We start from the raw sequence: 15,409 nt of genomic DNA, 5'->3' as shown, positions 1-15,409 counted from the left end.
TAACATTTCTGTTGATCTTGGTTCTCTACGCTTACGGTCATGCTTCGAAATGTAGGCACTCTTTTCTTAGATTATTACAAAATTATTTTGAAATTTTTGGCAGTAGCTGCATTGATGCCCTTTAAAATTTCCTTTGAAACTTTCTCATATGAAGTATACTCTTGTCAGGCAGTGGATTATTTAACCATGAAAAGACTCATCATCTTACACTGTAGTTTATGGTGTGGTTCATGTAACAAACATCCCCAAATTCCAAGATCTTTTTTTTTTTTACTCGCAGCTGCCAGCAAGTCCAATGAAAGCTCTCGCACTGAAGAAAATATTTTTCACTCCGCATTGTTTTATTCTATTCTGAGCCATTATTGAAAGGAAAAAACATGTAATCAGTCTTTATTTTTTCAGCTACTTGATACATTTTGAGTTGTCATTTAAAATGGCAATTCTACTAAAGCGGTTTCAGTTTCACGGTTACAAGAAATCGGGTATTTTTGACAGGATTATCGCTGCTGATGGAAGTGGGTCGGGGGTCAGATGCTGTCTCCTCTCGGGGGGTCCAGTTCAGAGGTGAGCTGGCCCCTAAAACAAACGGGGGCACTGGTCAGGGTCGACGCAGCGGGGTTAGTCGACAGCGTGTCTGCGGAGAACGGAAGAGGTGTCGATGCGATGACCTGCCGAGAAGGAGATGGAGTGGTGTCCTGGAGGACCCCCTGAAATGTGCTGGTGACTTCAGTTCCTTTTGTACTCATGATAGCACCTGCACCAAGAGAATTGCGTAGGGCCTCAGAGTTGCACTCTTGCTGAGGAACATCTACACCTGGAGCAGTTGGACAGGGACCCCCTGGCAGGGCTTGGAAAGTGTCAGTGGAGGTTTGAGGGTCCTCTGGGACTGGCGGGGCCGATACGTCAAACGTTGCAGAAGAAGGCCTCAAGACTGCAGAAGGAACAAGCAACGGGTCCAGGGGGTCGGTCTGCATTTCTGTCTCTGTAAACACTGACTGAGAGGGCTCAATGTTGGTGCCGGCCTCCTCCGATGAACTGGACTCACTGGACTCACTGGATTCTAAAGATTTAGATGAATCCCCATCCACGTTTAGATAGACCTGTTCATTAAAGGGAAAAAAAGGGTTATCTAAAAAGTTTCATTTCTTCTTTTACAGGGGTAAAAAGAAGTAAAGAAGTGAGGTTACTCACAGGTTTCGATGTTACAACAGCCACCACAAAGACAGCCCAAAGTGCAGCTCCCACAAGCGCCATCGTCTTCTTCGCTGTTTACAGAAACACACACTGGGTTGCAAAACTATTCACCCCCTTGGTAATCTTTCTATTCTGTTGCCTTGCAACCTGGAATTTAGTTGCATTTGAAATTTGATTAAAACCAATAATTCTACAAAAAAAATACTTCAAATTAATTAAATTGAATGAGGGAAACACCTGTTTTTAAAAAAATTTAAAAAACAAGAAAGGTGGTGCATGCCTATGTATTCAAGCCCTCTGCTTTGAAGCCCATTACCTTTAGAATCCACACAATTTGTTAAATGAGATCCACCTATGAGTAATCTAAGCATCAAATGATCTAAACCGGTCAAAGAATTTACACCCATGTCATAATTTACAGCTCCCCAAATCAACAACTCTTAGTAGTGTGGGCTACCACCAAGCAAGAGACATCATGAAGACCAAGGGACTCTCCACACAGGTCAGAAACAAGGTTGTGGAGAAGTTTCAGGGTTGGGTTATATTAACTCATACCGCTTTCTTTATAACGCACTTATAAACAGCACAGAGGCCGACCAAAGTGCTGTACAATTAAAAACAAACAAGCACAGAACACAGGATAAAATACACAAATCTACAGAAGTAAAAATAAGAAATGATTAGACTGAACATACTAGAAAAATAACTAAAAGTACAATACGGTCTGAGTCATCTCTCACTGGATCTAAGGCCAGGGAGTAAATGTGTGTTTTTAAATGAGACTTAAAAACAGAATGGGATGGAGTGTGTCTAAAAAGGAGTGGTAAACCTTTCCAGAGTTTAGGACCTGCAACAGAAAAAGCTCTACCAACTCTGAGCTAAAAAATTTTTTTTTAATGAATTAAGAAGTGAACTGGAAGTCAGCGAAGGGAAGCTAAAACTGGGGAAATGGGTTCCCTTTTGACTGTACTAGGTAAAATTTAAGCAGCAGCGTTTTAAATCAGCTGCATACGAACAACAGAAGCCTGACTAATTCCAGAAGAAGCACATTGCAGTAATCAAGCCGAGATGTTATAAAACCATGTATTACTGTCTCAAAGGGCTTCATGGGCATCATTTTGGATTGTTGTCTTAACTGAAAGAAGCAGGATTTGACTACTGCATTTACATGACTGTTTAGTCTTAGGGAAGGATCTATTTTCACTCCTAGATTTGTGATAATGTTTTTTTCTCAAAAGGGGCACCTGCTGGTGCCATTAAAAATATCCAAAACTATGAACATCCCACAAAACTCCATTAGATCCATTATTAGAAAATATTAAGATAATGTAACCAGAGCAACCCTGCCAAGAAAGAAACAGGTAAGAGGAAACATCAGAGAAACATCCAGAAGTTCCAAAGATAACCCGATGGAGCTGAGCAGCTCTTCTGCAGAGATGGGAGGATCTGTCCATAGCACCACTACAAGCAGCACAGAGCTGGGCTTCATGGAAGAGTGGAAGGAAAAAGAGATTGCCTAAAGAAAAATCAAGCTGGACTGTTTGGAATTGCTTCCTCAAACAAAGAAAAGGTGCTGAAGTCAGATGAGTCCAAACTCCAACTTTTAGGTCATCAAGTACAACCTAATGTCAAACCAACTATCTCTCATCATGCTGAGAACACCATCCCCACAGTAAAGCACAGTGGTGGTAGCATCATGATGCGGGGATCATTTTTTTATCACCAGGGACTGGGAAACTGGTCAGAGTTAAAGGAAAGGTGGATAGAGAAAAATACAGAGAAACCCGGGAGTCTTCCAGAGATTTGAGTCTGGGACGGAGGTCCACCTTCCAGCAGGACAGTGACCCTCAACACTCTGCTGAAGAACATTCAGTGGTTTAAGAACAAACAGTTTAAATGTCCTGGAGGGGTCCAGTCAAAACCCAGACCTTAATCCAACTGAGAATCTCTGGTTTGATTTAAAGATTGTTGAATACAAGAAGCACCACCAACCCTGAAGGAGCTGCAGCAGTTTGGTTATGAAGACAAAAAGTCCAGCTTGTATGGACCAAACTCTTGAAGACATACCTGAAGAGACTTGATGCTGGAAGTCAAGTCAAGTTGATTTGTATAGCACATTTCAGCAACAAGGCAGTTCAAAGTGCTTTACATCATAAAAACAAAATTAAAAAGTAATAAAAACAACATACAATCACCAAATGAGATACCAGAACACATCCATGTATTTTTCCCCCATTTAACTTAATTAATAACTATTAAGTATTTTTTGTACAATTATTACTTTTAATCAAATAACGATCAAGTTAAATTCCAGGTTGGAAGGCAACAAAACAGAAAGATTACTGTGAAGATGAATACTTTTTCAAGGCACTGCATTATTCAGTAACAGTTCAGTTTTTTACTCTTTAAAACTGCCTTATTAAAAGTTTAATCTAAAATCAATTTCTATTTTTTTTCCTGCACACATCCTTCTTTTAAGAGTACTATATTTGATTTGCATTATTAGTTTTTTTTAAGGAATTTTACTTGTAAAAAACACAAAAGTTCCTTAATGATGTACTTTATGATGAAAGATCTATTGAGGAACTATAATCAGTTCTTGAATATAAGATTTACTTTAGGTACAGAGAAAGTGTCCTCTCTTCAGACTTACCTTGATTATCCTCTCACAGCAGACACTTCAGATTAATTATAAAATTGACCAATTCTGGCAAAAACAAGCTTCACCTCCTCTGTCTTCAACGAACAAAACATCTGAGCTGGGCATGTTTTTATACAGCTGCTGACATCTGTGGGAGAGTCAATCCATCATCTGGTTCATGTTCATAGCGTTGCACACAACAGACACTCCATTTTTGTTTCTGTAAACCAAAGCCGAATCATTTAACACCCACATACAGGCTGAAATTAAAAGTGTTTGAAATTCTTACAGAATAATGAAAGTGAACGAGCCAGACGTGGCTTCGTAACCGGCGTAAACATGTGTTTTGTGGTTTTAGTGTAAACAATAGAAAGAATTTGGTTTAGACTTTAAATACATGAAGTTAAATTCTTGGCAAATCATCACTCTGGGTTGACATGAATGGACATCATGAATACTGTTTGCAATAAAAACTGCATAAACTAAAATTGGGAATTGGGGGATAAAACAACAAAAAAAACACTTATCTTCAGTATCCTTAGTGGTCCACAGTCCAGAGACTAACTACAGTTTGGTTTGTTCGCCTTCACTTCTAAAGATAGTTTCCATTACTTTAAGCTCATGATTTACACCAACAGCACAAGGGTTAGATGATCCAGATTTAATTCTTTCAGAGGAGGAGAAATACATTTTTCCAGTAGTGTTCAGAATTGCAAAAGCTTGCATCATAATCTGCATGATTGAGTTTTATTGCTCAAGTATAAAATACAGAAACTTTCAGCATTGTTTTGCTTGTTTGCTAAAGGTCTCATGAACCTTGGACAAAATGGGCATTGATGTATACAGCTACAGTTCCATATTTTCCACACTGTCAATAAATGGTCCATTTTCAAACTTCTGTCATATATAAGGCACATTAAGCAAAACAACAGCACTCTTTTTGGAGATTACTGCACCAACGTAAAGGCCCCCACATACTCAGGCACACTTCACTCTGTGGAGGTCTGTATGTACTCGAGGCAGATTCAAAGCAGACAAAGACCAGTTTTTAAAACCGCATACGCCAATGACATGCATACTGTGTCGCACAATAAACTTGCTGGCGAGAAACTGTTCACATTGACCGGTTTTGTGTGCGACACCAACCGCTCTCAGGGAAGAATCTGCGCCAGTGCACAGCACCGACGGTGTGCGGTGGCTGCCCTGGTGGTGAAGAAACTGTGCTAAAGGCACTTTTTTTTTTAAAGCTAAGAGGCAAGTGATCTTTTCTGTCTGGGACACCATGACTGAAGTTTGTCATGGGAAAGTTTTAGGCAATCTGTAAGCTTGAGTATGAAGTCTCAACCTTCTGCAGACAGTACATGAGTATATGGGGGGCTTAATGCTGCAAGTGGTGTGGCTTTGTAGTGTACCAAAACATTACAACTTATATATGGTGCTCTGGATTATAAGGTTTGAGAACATTGAAGGCTTTTGAGTTTTATAGCTTTGAAAATATGGCACTAAACTTTGAGCCAGGACAGCAGCAACAGTCAACTCACCTTAGAATAAAACTGACACAACTGAAGTTTACAGATATGGATCTAAATGGTGTGGGAGTAGCAGACTGATTAAAAATAAAGTCTAGACACTGAATGGTACAAGGGTTAACATTTTGCCAACAAGCAAAGTCTGAAGGATGTACAACATTTGGGGAGGGGAAAACCAAAAAAAAAACTCCCTTTAGAATTAAAAAAAAAAAGTTAAGTGGTAGCAGAAAGTTAAACACTGGCTGCTTCCTTTGAACATTGAAGGTTTGACCAAAAGTGCTACAAGTTTCTCACATTTAGTTTAAAACTTCAGCATGAAAGGTTAACATTTGAGTTTACTCTTGACAACATTTTACTGCAATTTGCTTTCATCCTTTATGCAAAAGGTATGACATTTAAATTCTCTCCCCATCCCACAGATTATAAACTTAAACATGATTAAAGTTCACAGCAGTTGCTTTGGGTGGGGGAGGGATTGAGAGTTTAGGTTTGTACTTCTAGCCAAGCTGAAATAACCAAGAGGGACAATTGAAAAGGCAAACTGTTTATTAAAAATTTCACTTTGATGCAATTTGCAATAATTCAAAAGATGCTGGTTCTGGTAAAGCAGAGGTTAGATGATTGCAGATGTTGTGTAGTGTAGATTTAGGGAGTGACCTCTGGTTTTTCCACATCTGCCTGGGCAGTTTGAGTGCTGGGGATAGTCTCCACTTTGCTCTGTAGGTCAGTCATGCTCATCTCTTTTGCAGTTTCAGCATTATCCCTTCTGTAGAGAAAGACATGTCACCATCATCAAATGCTATGGTGTTACACTTTCGTTGCATTTAGCCAGCATGTCAAGTGCAACTACAGGGTTAAACAAGTTTAAAAATTCAGATTTAGTATTACAAACCTTGATGCAGCACTCTTCTTTTTAATCACCACCATTATTATAGCAATGACCACAACCACTGCACAGAGGCCTGCTGCGCCATAGATTATTGGACCCTGCATGTTTTTTGCAGCTTTGTCTTGACAGGTAGCACCGCTGAAGCCCTCTGAACACTCGCATGAAGCAACTCCTTTAGTCTCCACACAGAGCCCATTACCACTGCACCGTTCCTGGCTGCACTGCTCGGTTTCCAGGTTCATGAGCTCATTGTCACTTGGCAAGCTGTCCTGGTCAGTCTCTGGAGAAGGGCGAGGAGAGGAGCTGCGAGGATGGATGGGAGGGGAGACCTTTGAACCCAACCACTGCTTGAGACCGGCACCTTAACATTTAAGAGTCAAATTAAACACTTCATATTCATAATCTTGCATTCCCCCACCCAAAGCATACACACAGTTCTCATCTGAGTGATCAGAGCAGTCTGCATGGCCATCACAGAATTTTGCTACAGGAAGGCATGTTTGGTCCAGACATGGCCTGCTGCCAGGTGAGCAGCTTTCCTGTGGGGTGCAGTTTGTACCCTTTACCACCATGTGGTCATGGGCACACTTGCATGTCCGACCTGCTGGAGCGGTGAGGCACAGGTGCTGACAGTCTCCATTGTTTTTGGCACATTGGCTTGAACCTAAAAGACATTCAAACATTTAGATATCAAGGGTGTCATTTGGAAGTTTTGTCACTAGGAACAGATGTCATGCCATTTACCTGAATGACTGGACTTGCTGAATGTTTTCAAGCTGACCACTTGTGTGCCAACTTCAAACCACAGCTTCTTTTGCTGCTGGTCTTCTTTGTACCAAAGCCTTGTCATGTCTGAAGGTAAACAGGCACCAGATATTGGCAAGCATCTTCATTTAAGCATGTTCTGTACAAGCTGAATAAAGAATTGAAACCAATGAAAGAATTTCATTAAGTCACTTAATAGGTCATTACCACTGACGGTCATCCAGATGAGTGCATTTTCACCAAGAGCCATAGCACTCAGGCTATCAGCAGTCTCTAGTGTCTTATAACCAGATCCATTGATGTGGACAGAATTGATCGTTCCCATTCCTGAGAGAATATAAAAAGACTGTTGTTGAGCAATTGAGGTTTTAGAGGGGAGGGAAAAAAAAAAAAAAAAAAAAAAAATTACCCATGTCAACCCAGTAGATTGTATCTCCATTATTGGAAAAGACCAGAGATGCAGGCTGGACTGCATCCTTCCACACAACTCTTTCCTGTGCACCATCCATATGGGCACATTCTATTGCAGCCTTACTGTTTGCATCTTGCAGATCTAGATTTGTAAAACAAACAGTCCCACTGGGAGGATGGAGGGCAATGCCGCCAACTCCACTAATTCCATCTTTAATGATAACTGCTGTGTAAGCTCCAGTTTTTGAAGTGACCTGTAGACGTGGCTGTTTGTTGCTGCTCCAGTACATGTTAAGGGTTACCCAGTCAAGGGCCATGGCAGTGATTGTATCATCCAACAATTTGACAAGCTGGCCCTGGGAGATCAGGCCTGAATCCTTCATCTTGAAGGAGTTGAGTGAAGTTGTGCCATCATCTGTTAGAACCAGAGTGTTCTCCTGCAGGCTGTAGTCCATGATGGTAGCTTCATTTATGTTGGGGATTTGTAGTGCCAAGTGCTCAGGCCAGCCCTTCAACTCAACTGCTTGCCGGGACTGCAAATAGATCTGCAAAGAGTGGAAATTAAACATTCATGTGCATTTCTGCTCTTGTGTTAAAGTAAAACCACCAGTGCCACTTAAACAGTTTGCTTGACTACTGGCTTATGCCATCTTTAAACTAGTGCAGAAACTGATATTTGGGGATGCAAAATGTTAGTGTTTAAATGCCTTTGCTTAAAGGTTTAACACTCATTTTGAATTATGTAGCCAACATTGTCAATGATCTTTTGCAGGAAAAAAAAAAGTGTACTGCTCTTTATTCTTGAGGAAAGTTAAACATTAACCTTTGTGACAGTTGAGGGAGACAGCAGCAGCAGGAATGTTGGAGAAACTTGACTGGAGCAGGTCAAACCATCCTCAGCCAGCAAGAGACCAGAGGGACACTTGCAGGCAGCCCTGCGCCTTGGAGCCAGCACACACATGTGGGAACAGTCTGTCTTCTTGCAGGGGCTGTCTGTGTCCATCTGGAGTATTGGGTGGATGATCTGAAACACAGATGGGTTTAAGGTTGCTTAAGTTCAGTAGCACATTTTAAACAAAATCTGAAACTTCTAGATTTGTAGTTTTGCAGAACAGTCAAGTCTAATTCACCATGTGAGCCAACTCTGAGGTTCTGTCAGTTTCAAAGTGTCTAAGAATTGTCAGGACTTTACTCACTTTCACAGCAAAAGGTTGCCCTGGTCGTTTTAACAGAATTTGACGGTTTTTGCCAGAGATCTTATTAGCAGCTTGAACCACCCTTTTCTTGGCATCAGACCAATAAAGCATTTCATTGAACACTGCCAAAGAAAATGGATTTGTAGTCTCCTTCATCTGAAGAATCTGTAAATACAAGACTTTTTTTTAAGATTATTGAAGTTTGCTTTAATGCAAAGCTGTAGTTGTGCATGTGGTCATGTTTAAAGCATACATTATGTTCAGTTAAATTTCAGTATTTGGAGAGCTTGTACACATTACACCCACACTGCAAATTTAACTCTGGGGTAATCACCTTTGAAAACTTAAACTAAAGATGGTCAGACCTGTGAATATTTTACCTTAACATCACCACCATCTAGTGTGGAAGATCCAATGGCCATCAGTCTTTCATCTGTCCAGTAGACCCTCTCAGAGATTAAGTCTACTGCAATTCCACCTGGCCAACCTAAACTAGAGTTCACCACTGCCCTCCTCTCAGATCCATCCATGCCAGCACGCTCGATCTTTACCACATTACCAATCTCTGTCCAAAACATCAGCCTGGAAGACAGGTAAAGAGTATCAATGTTGTAATTAAAAACCCACTTGCATGCAAGTGTTTCAAACCAACCCTTTTTGTGGCAGCAAGGCCAGAGAGCGAGGCTGATCCAGATCTTCATCCAGGATGATACTTTTGTCCAGTGATTTCACAGATGTTTTTGCAAGTCTGACCGCAACAATCTGACTATTTACACCATCAATCCAGTACAGGTTTCTACCAAGCCAGTCCACAGCAACAGAGTCAGCCCTGACACCTAAAGACAAGCATTGAGGTACAGTTAATGCCCTTCTTGAAACAAACTAGTTGTATTGCAGGTGACTAACCTTTAATTAGAATTCCTGTGGTCTTCTGGTCCATTGAAGACCATCTGATTGTCTCGGTGTCCACACTGACCCAGAACACTTTCTGATCCCTCCAGTCATAGTCCAGAGACAAGACTGCCTTCTTGGCAGACGATGACAAGACATCTAGACTTTTACTCCGCAAGCCATACAGGTAGAGCTCTGTTTGGACTGATGTTAGCAGGAAGGGTTCACCTAAGAGAAGAGTGTCACTTTTATTTCAAACTGGAAATTTTTTTATAATCTGTGGTTTCCAGCAGTTTGAGAAAAGGTGTGACTAAATTATGTAGTCAAAACCATTCAGTCTAAATGTTAGAGCCAGTTTGTTCTCAAGACAATTTAATCATTTAAAAAGTTCTCTCCCTTTCTACTTTAGAGCAATGAGTAGATCTTCAAACAGTTCAGCTTTGTTTGAGAATTTGCACATAGGTTAGGTCTGTATTATGCCTTAGGGACCACTACAAGTTATTTAAACCAGTTCTGCATCAATTTACATGTTGAAACCTATTGTTCAAATACCCTTTGAACAAGTTATTTACACCATTCCATGTTTACATTCATGTAGGAGCAACAAGTTGCTGAAAGTATTACAACTGTTCATCTATACCCATTGCTTTATCTTCCCTACAAATTCAATTGTGATCAATATAGTTTAGAATTGCTTGACCTTTTTAACTGCAAAGTCAGTCTTAAAATTGATAAATGCACAGGTCTGGAGTTTGACATTTTATGCACCTCAGTAAGAACCAGTTTAGCCACCTTTTATTTTGGAAATATTCAAGTAAATAGTTTGTCCAGAGTTGCTGAATTCCATGACTGGCATTTAATTATTGCAGAGTAGCCAAATTATTATTTTTACTGTTCTGGCAGATTTCTTTAAATACATTACTAAAAGCCAATGTTTCCCCACATATACCATTTATTAGGACCTTTACTTTTAAGGTTGTGACTGAATACAGAAGCATTACCTGTGATCTTGCACTGGTGTCCACCTGCCTCCATAATAAAGCCTGGATGGCAGTCACATTGGTAGGATCCTGGAGTGTTTATACACAGATGACTGCACACACCTGGTGCTTGGCCTTCACACTCATTTACATCAACACATGTCCACCCATCCTCCTTGAGCTTGTACCCAGCTGCACAGTGACAGTGCTGGAAAAAAAAAAATTCAGAGGGTAAGCCACAAGTCATGTTTCCTGGAATATGTTTGTGGAAAATGCAAAGAAATAAAATGGTCAAAGTCTTCAACAAAAGCAAACTTTGAAAAAATAAAATAATGTGCTCACAGGTCCTTGTGGTGTGCTGTAGCAGCCTTGAGAACAGCGAGTGTCATCTGCACAGTTTTTTTGGCAGCTGCCTCCCTCATCTGAACCATCTGCACAGTTGGTAATCCCGTTACATACCAAAGCCACATTTAAGCACTCCTGACTGCCACACTGGAACTCATGAGGAGGGCATGTCACCATCCCACCTGCAAGTATGCACAGATACATTTTCAGTAATGTTATTTTGCTTTGAATTCATTTGGAGCTTGGCAGTTTAATCGACTTAACATTTCAGGTGACCCAAGGCCCCAGCAGCACATTGAAACAGTTGTCATGTCAAAGTTACATGTGCCATCGTTTGTGTTTAAATGTAGTTAAGTTCTTGTGATTAAGGTTTCACTTGATGCTTTTCCTAGTATAAACTCCAATAAATGATCTACTCACATTCATCTTCATCACTGCCATCGTCACAATCCTTCATGCCATCACACCTCCAGACTGCAGGAACACACTTGCTTTTTGATTTACACATCCACTGGAAGTCTCCACAGCTGAGTGGAGCCACAGGACAATCCTGAAGGACCCAATGGACCATTTAGTGATTTATTCTGGCAGTTTTTAAACACATTACAAGATTTTTGCTTTGAACACTTTAGTTTAAACTCTTGGGGTGGAGAGGAAAAACCCTGCAACATACAAGTTAACCTAGTCAAACTGCTTTCACCTCTTAACACCAGATCTGCAATGTTTTAGTGGTGCAAGTATACCAATTTTGGCAGAAGAGTTCCAAATTGTACAGCAAAATAAGCCTTTAGAAAAGCATTTAATTACTTTGATTTGTTCAGTCTACAGCATTATTCTTTGTGCTTGAAGCTACATTTTAATCAATTTTTTTAAATGCCACTTAAAAAAAAATCATTAAGGGTTTGTGGCATGGCAGCAGAACTTGCAATTTTAACCTTACTTTTTTATAAAAACAAAGTGAATTTAAACCCCATGACTGTCCTAAAAATGTGGTTGAAGCACTGAAAGTGTAGCTGGCAGTGGCCAAAACATGTTAGATTTTAAGGGACACCAGTAAGAGTTAAGTTTCAAGTCATGTCCACTACATGTTTCTTCAACTAAGTCCCAACCCCACCAACTTCAAGCCAGCTGTTGAAATGCAAGGTTGCCACATTTTAGTACTCAAACCTCAACTTGTGTACAAATAATTAACCCAATAAACTGCTGAACATCTACCTTCTCATCTGAGCCATCTTTGCAGTCCTGGTCGCCATCACAAATCCACTCCTGCACCAGACACTCCTTGCTTTGGGGGCAGTGGTGTTTGGTGGTGCAGACTGGTGCTTTGGTACAACCCTCCTCATCTGAGCTGTCCCAGCAGTCTGGGTGACCATCACAGCGTACTGAAGCTGACACACACTGACCACTGGAACATCTAAACTCAGCAGTACTGCACTCCTGTTCACCTGCAGGTGAAAATAGTCAGTTCTTTTAACAGTGGAATTTTTGCAGAGGTGTCCTTTGTGCATAAAAATTTTAAACTCTTCCCATCACAACCCAAGGGGGGGGGGAATAAAGTCATCTCCAACTTCAGTCATTAGGGCCCACCATTGAGCATGTTTTAAGTTATGTTCACACTACAGGCATTACCCAATTCTGATTTTGCATAGTTGCTCACATTTTACAAAGGGCAACCACCAACAGGTTTAAGTGAATAGTCTATGGCCTTAGTGACCAGCATGCATGGGAGACTGTCACATTATGTTTACAGAAGTCACTATGGATGCCAACCCTGGTCTTTAAGGGCTACCATCCCTTATGTTTGGTTTCCCTGCTCAACACACCTGATTTAATCAGTGGGTGGAAAGGCTTCTGCAGAACATGCAATTCAACCATTGACTCAGGTGTGCTGGAGAAAGGAATCAAGTAAAACATGCAGGATAGTGGTCTTCAGGGACCACTGTTGGACAACCCTACTATACATGATAGTTTACAGCCACCGAGTCTGAAGTTGGGCAATCAGAGCAGACCAAATGTCATCTCACACCGATTTCATGTCTACATTTGATCTTGTCTACTCTGGTGCAGAATTACATTTCTGCAATAGGAGACTTACTGAAAGTAGAAAAAATCTCAAGTATCATTACAAGCTCACACCAACATTTGTCTCATGTTGATGTAGATTTTCAGTCAACTAAGACATGACAATCAAAGAGCATGAATGTGGCTTCATTTCCTTGCTTCAACACACCCAGATTTAAATGAGCGAGTCATTAACATGTTTTACAAACTTTGCTGCAGAGTTAAATTGTTACTTTACTCAGCTGTTTGAGCAGAGAAACTACCAAAACATGCAGGCTAGTGGGCCTCAAGGACCAGGGCCCATATGTGGAGCACAACATACCACAAGTTGCTTCGTCACTGCCATCTGCACAGTCCCTCTCCCCATCACAGAGGAAACTGCTGGGAATGCAGCGGCTCTTGTCGTCACATTGGTGAGCACAGCCCTCCATGCGCTTGGCACAGTCCAATTCATCTGAGCGGTCCTGGCACTGAGGTACACCATCACACACCTGGTCCATTTCTATGCACTTCTTACCATGAGCACACTGGAACTGGTCTGCAGAAAAACAGAATTGCCACCATTGACTTTAGACTGAAAACACTTGAGAAATCTTTCTGAAAAATCTTTACTTTAAGTTTTAAATACATACCAAGTTCTGTACATTTAAGTTTAGCCTTTAATCATTCTCTACTCAATTAAAATGCTATTAAGCTTTCCTGCATTTAATTACAAGTATTCCCCAACAGTCAAAAATGCCTACTGCACAAACCCTTAACATTGTACTACATGGCAGTGAAGCTGCAACTTTCTACAAGAGGTTTAAACTCAGCTTTTCCCTTACCACTTTCACATTCTGATAAGCAGTCTTCCTCATCTGAGCCATCTTTACAGTCCACTTCCCCATCACAGACATGGTTGTAGCGAACACAGTCAGACTTGTCTTTGCAGGGTTTTGTGCCTAAAGGGCACCTGATGGGGCGAGAAGGACCAGAGGCAGCAGGCACAGGAACTGCATTAGTCTCGTCTTGGTCCTCTGAAAAACAGGAGGGGGGGAATAAATAACGCAAAGCTAGAAACTAAATCTCAAAATGCAGCAAGAGGCCAGTCCTCTAAAGTGAAGCTGTACCACAGTTGGCTTCGTCGGTGCCATCCAAACAGTCCTTCTCTCCATCACATATGAAACTTGCAGGCAGGCAGCGATTCTTGTCATCACACTGGTGAGCACAGTCTTCAGTTTGTTTCATGCAGTGCTGTTCGTCTGAGAGGTCCTGACACTGAGGTACGCCATCACACACCTGGTCCTTGTCTATGCACTTCATCCCATGGGCACACTGGAACTGATCTGGATGCAGAACAGAAAAAATAAACCTGAACAATAATACAAGTCAATGGAGCACTGAAACATTCATGTAGATTTACAGCAAGCTGCCAAGCCACTCATGCTGAAACAAATTTGTGCATTTAGTAAGTCTTACATTCATAAAGTTTAAATTGCAGTACAAATTTGAAATACTAAAAAAAAAAAAAAAAAACTTTTATGCTGCTGTATTTAAAATTTTACTAGTTGTCACATGTCTCAAGTTTTAAGATGCAATAGTTTTGAAACTAAGGATTTTAAGAGTTGCCTCCTGCACAAAAGGATTCAGGTAAAATGGGTTAATACTACCTACAGCACATATTTGTAAGGTTGACAAATTTAATAGAAATTTTAAAGTTTAACATTCCATTGTTTTAAAAAAGCCATTTGCATTTTCACTTATTAGAGTTGTATAGCAAGACACCAACTGCACATGAAAAAAGCATTGTTTAACCCACATTTTAAAGACAGTTTAGTGAACACTTGCTTTTATGAATTTAGATTTAATTGAGTCAGACTTACTAGAAACAAATATATTTCTCATTTACCAATTTTCTTAGCCCTCATGTATTGTACAGTGACCATGAACTTCAAGCATTAAGCTTATAGAAACAGACAATTTACACTTCCAGTAGAGTCTCATACCATCACTACATCCAGATTTACAGTTCTCTTCATCTGAGCCATCCTTACAGTCCACTTCCCCGTCACACACATGGCTGTAGGGGATGCATTCTGAGCCATCCTTGCACAGTTCTGTGCCCAGGTTGCACTTCATAAGACTGCTTCCAGCTGAAACAACTAGTTGAAACAGGAGCGAACATGACAAGGACTTTACTGTGACAGAAAAATTTTTTTTTTTAATATAAAAGAACAAACATTGTGTATTACGCTTACCTTGCAAGTATGATGCCAATAACGCCAAACAAAGACATACCCATCCACCCATTGCCACAAACAACAAACCAGACCAGATGCTTCCAACATGCTGACATGGGGCATTTTATAAGGGCAGCAGGTGAGGCCAATTCCGACTAATTGAACACCTGAGTCAGGGGAGGAGCTTTGGCTTCTTCCTCACTACTTCTGTTTTTTACATAACAAGAAAATAAATGTAAAAACCACCCATATAATGTTCCCATGACTGACCACAGTATGTTTATGCTC

General features: G+C 40.6%; 2 protein-coding genes across 2 annotated transcripts; both read right to left on the bottom strand.

The window, feature by feature from the left end:
- Window positions 1-362: 362 nt before the first annotated feature.
- On the bottom strand, window positions 363-3,981 carry LOC108234971. Its single transcript, XM_017414601.3, has 3 exons — window positions 3,848-3,981; window positions 1,192-1,265; window positions 363-1,100 (listed from the first exon to the last, which is right to left on the bottom strand). The coding sequence occupies exons 2-3, from the start codon at window positions 1,252-1,254 to the stop codon at window positions 528-530; spliced, it is 636 nt and encodes a 211-aa protein (XP_017270090.1). The 5' UTR covers window positions 1,255-1,265; window positions 3,848-3,981; the 3' UTR covers window positions 363-527.
- A 1,911-nt stretch (window positions 3,982-5,892) lies between these two features.
- lrp13 (low-density lipoprotein receptor related-protein 13) lies at window positions 5,893-15,260 on the bottom strand. The gene is made up of 20 exons (XM_017414540.3): window positions 15,140-15,260; window positions 14,888-15,043; window positions 14,012-14,227; window positions 13,727-13,918; window positions 13,225-13,440; window positions 12,057-12,286; window positions 11,262-11,391; window positions 10,839-11,023; window positions 10,518-10,704; window positions 9,532-9,744; window positions 9,278-9,461; window positions 9,006-9,207; window positions 8,626-8,790; window positions 8,253-8,453; window positions 7,428-7,974; window positions 7,226-7,345; window positions 6,998-7,105; window positions 6,687-6,917; window positions 6,257-6,614; window positions 5,893-6,130 (listed from the first exon to the last, which is right to left on the bottom strand). Exons 1-20 carry the CDS (start codon window positions 15,189-15,191, stop codon window positions 6,010-6,012), a joined length of 4,014 nt encoding a protein of 1,337 aa, XP_017270029.1. The 5' UTR covers window positions 15,192-15,260; the 3' UTR covers window positions 5,893-6,009.
- Window positions 15,261-15,409: the final 149 nt, after the last annotated feature.

This window comes from Kryptolebias marmoratus, linkage group LG1 (genome assembly GCF_001649575.2).
Source record: "Kryptolebias marmoratus isolate JLee-2015 linkage group LG1, ASM164957v2, whole genome shotgun sequence".
NCBI lineage: Eukaryota > Metazoa > Chordata > Actinopteri > Cyprinodontiformes > Rivulidae > Kryptolebias > Kryptolebias marmoratus.
This window is presented reverse-complemented; position numbering and strand designations above follow the sequence as displayed.

Excerpts from the sequence above, each read along its gene's own strand:
- LOC108234971 (XM_017414601.3), bottom strand. The coding sequence starts at position 1,254 with ATGGCGCTTGTGGGAGCTGCACTTTGGGCTGTCTTTGTGGTGGCTGTT. Across the intron at positions 1,101-1,191 it reads CTGTTGTAACATCGAAACCT|GTCTATCTAAACGTGGATGG; the intron begins GTGAGTAACCTC and ends TTTAATGAACAG.
- lrp13 (XM_017414540.3), bottom strand. The coding sequence starts at position 15,191 with ATGGGTGGATGGGTATGTCTTTGTTTGGCGTTATTGGCATCATACTTG. Across the intron at positions 9,462-9,531 it reads CACAGGAATTCTAATTAAAG|GTGTCAGGGCTGACTCTGTT; the intron begins GTTAGTCACCTG and ends GCTTGTCTTTAG. Across the intron at positions 6,615-6,686 it reads TGATCACTCAGATGAGAACT|GTGCCGGTCTCAAGCAGTGG; the intron begins GTGTGTATGCTT and ends TTAAATGTTAAG.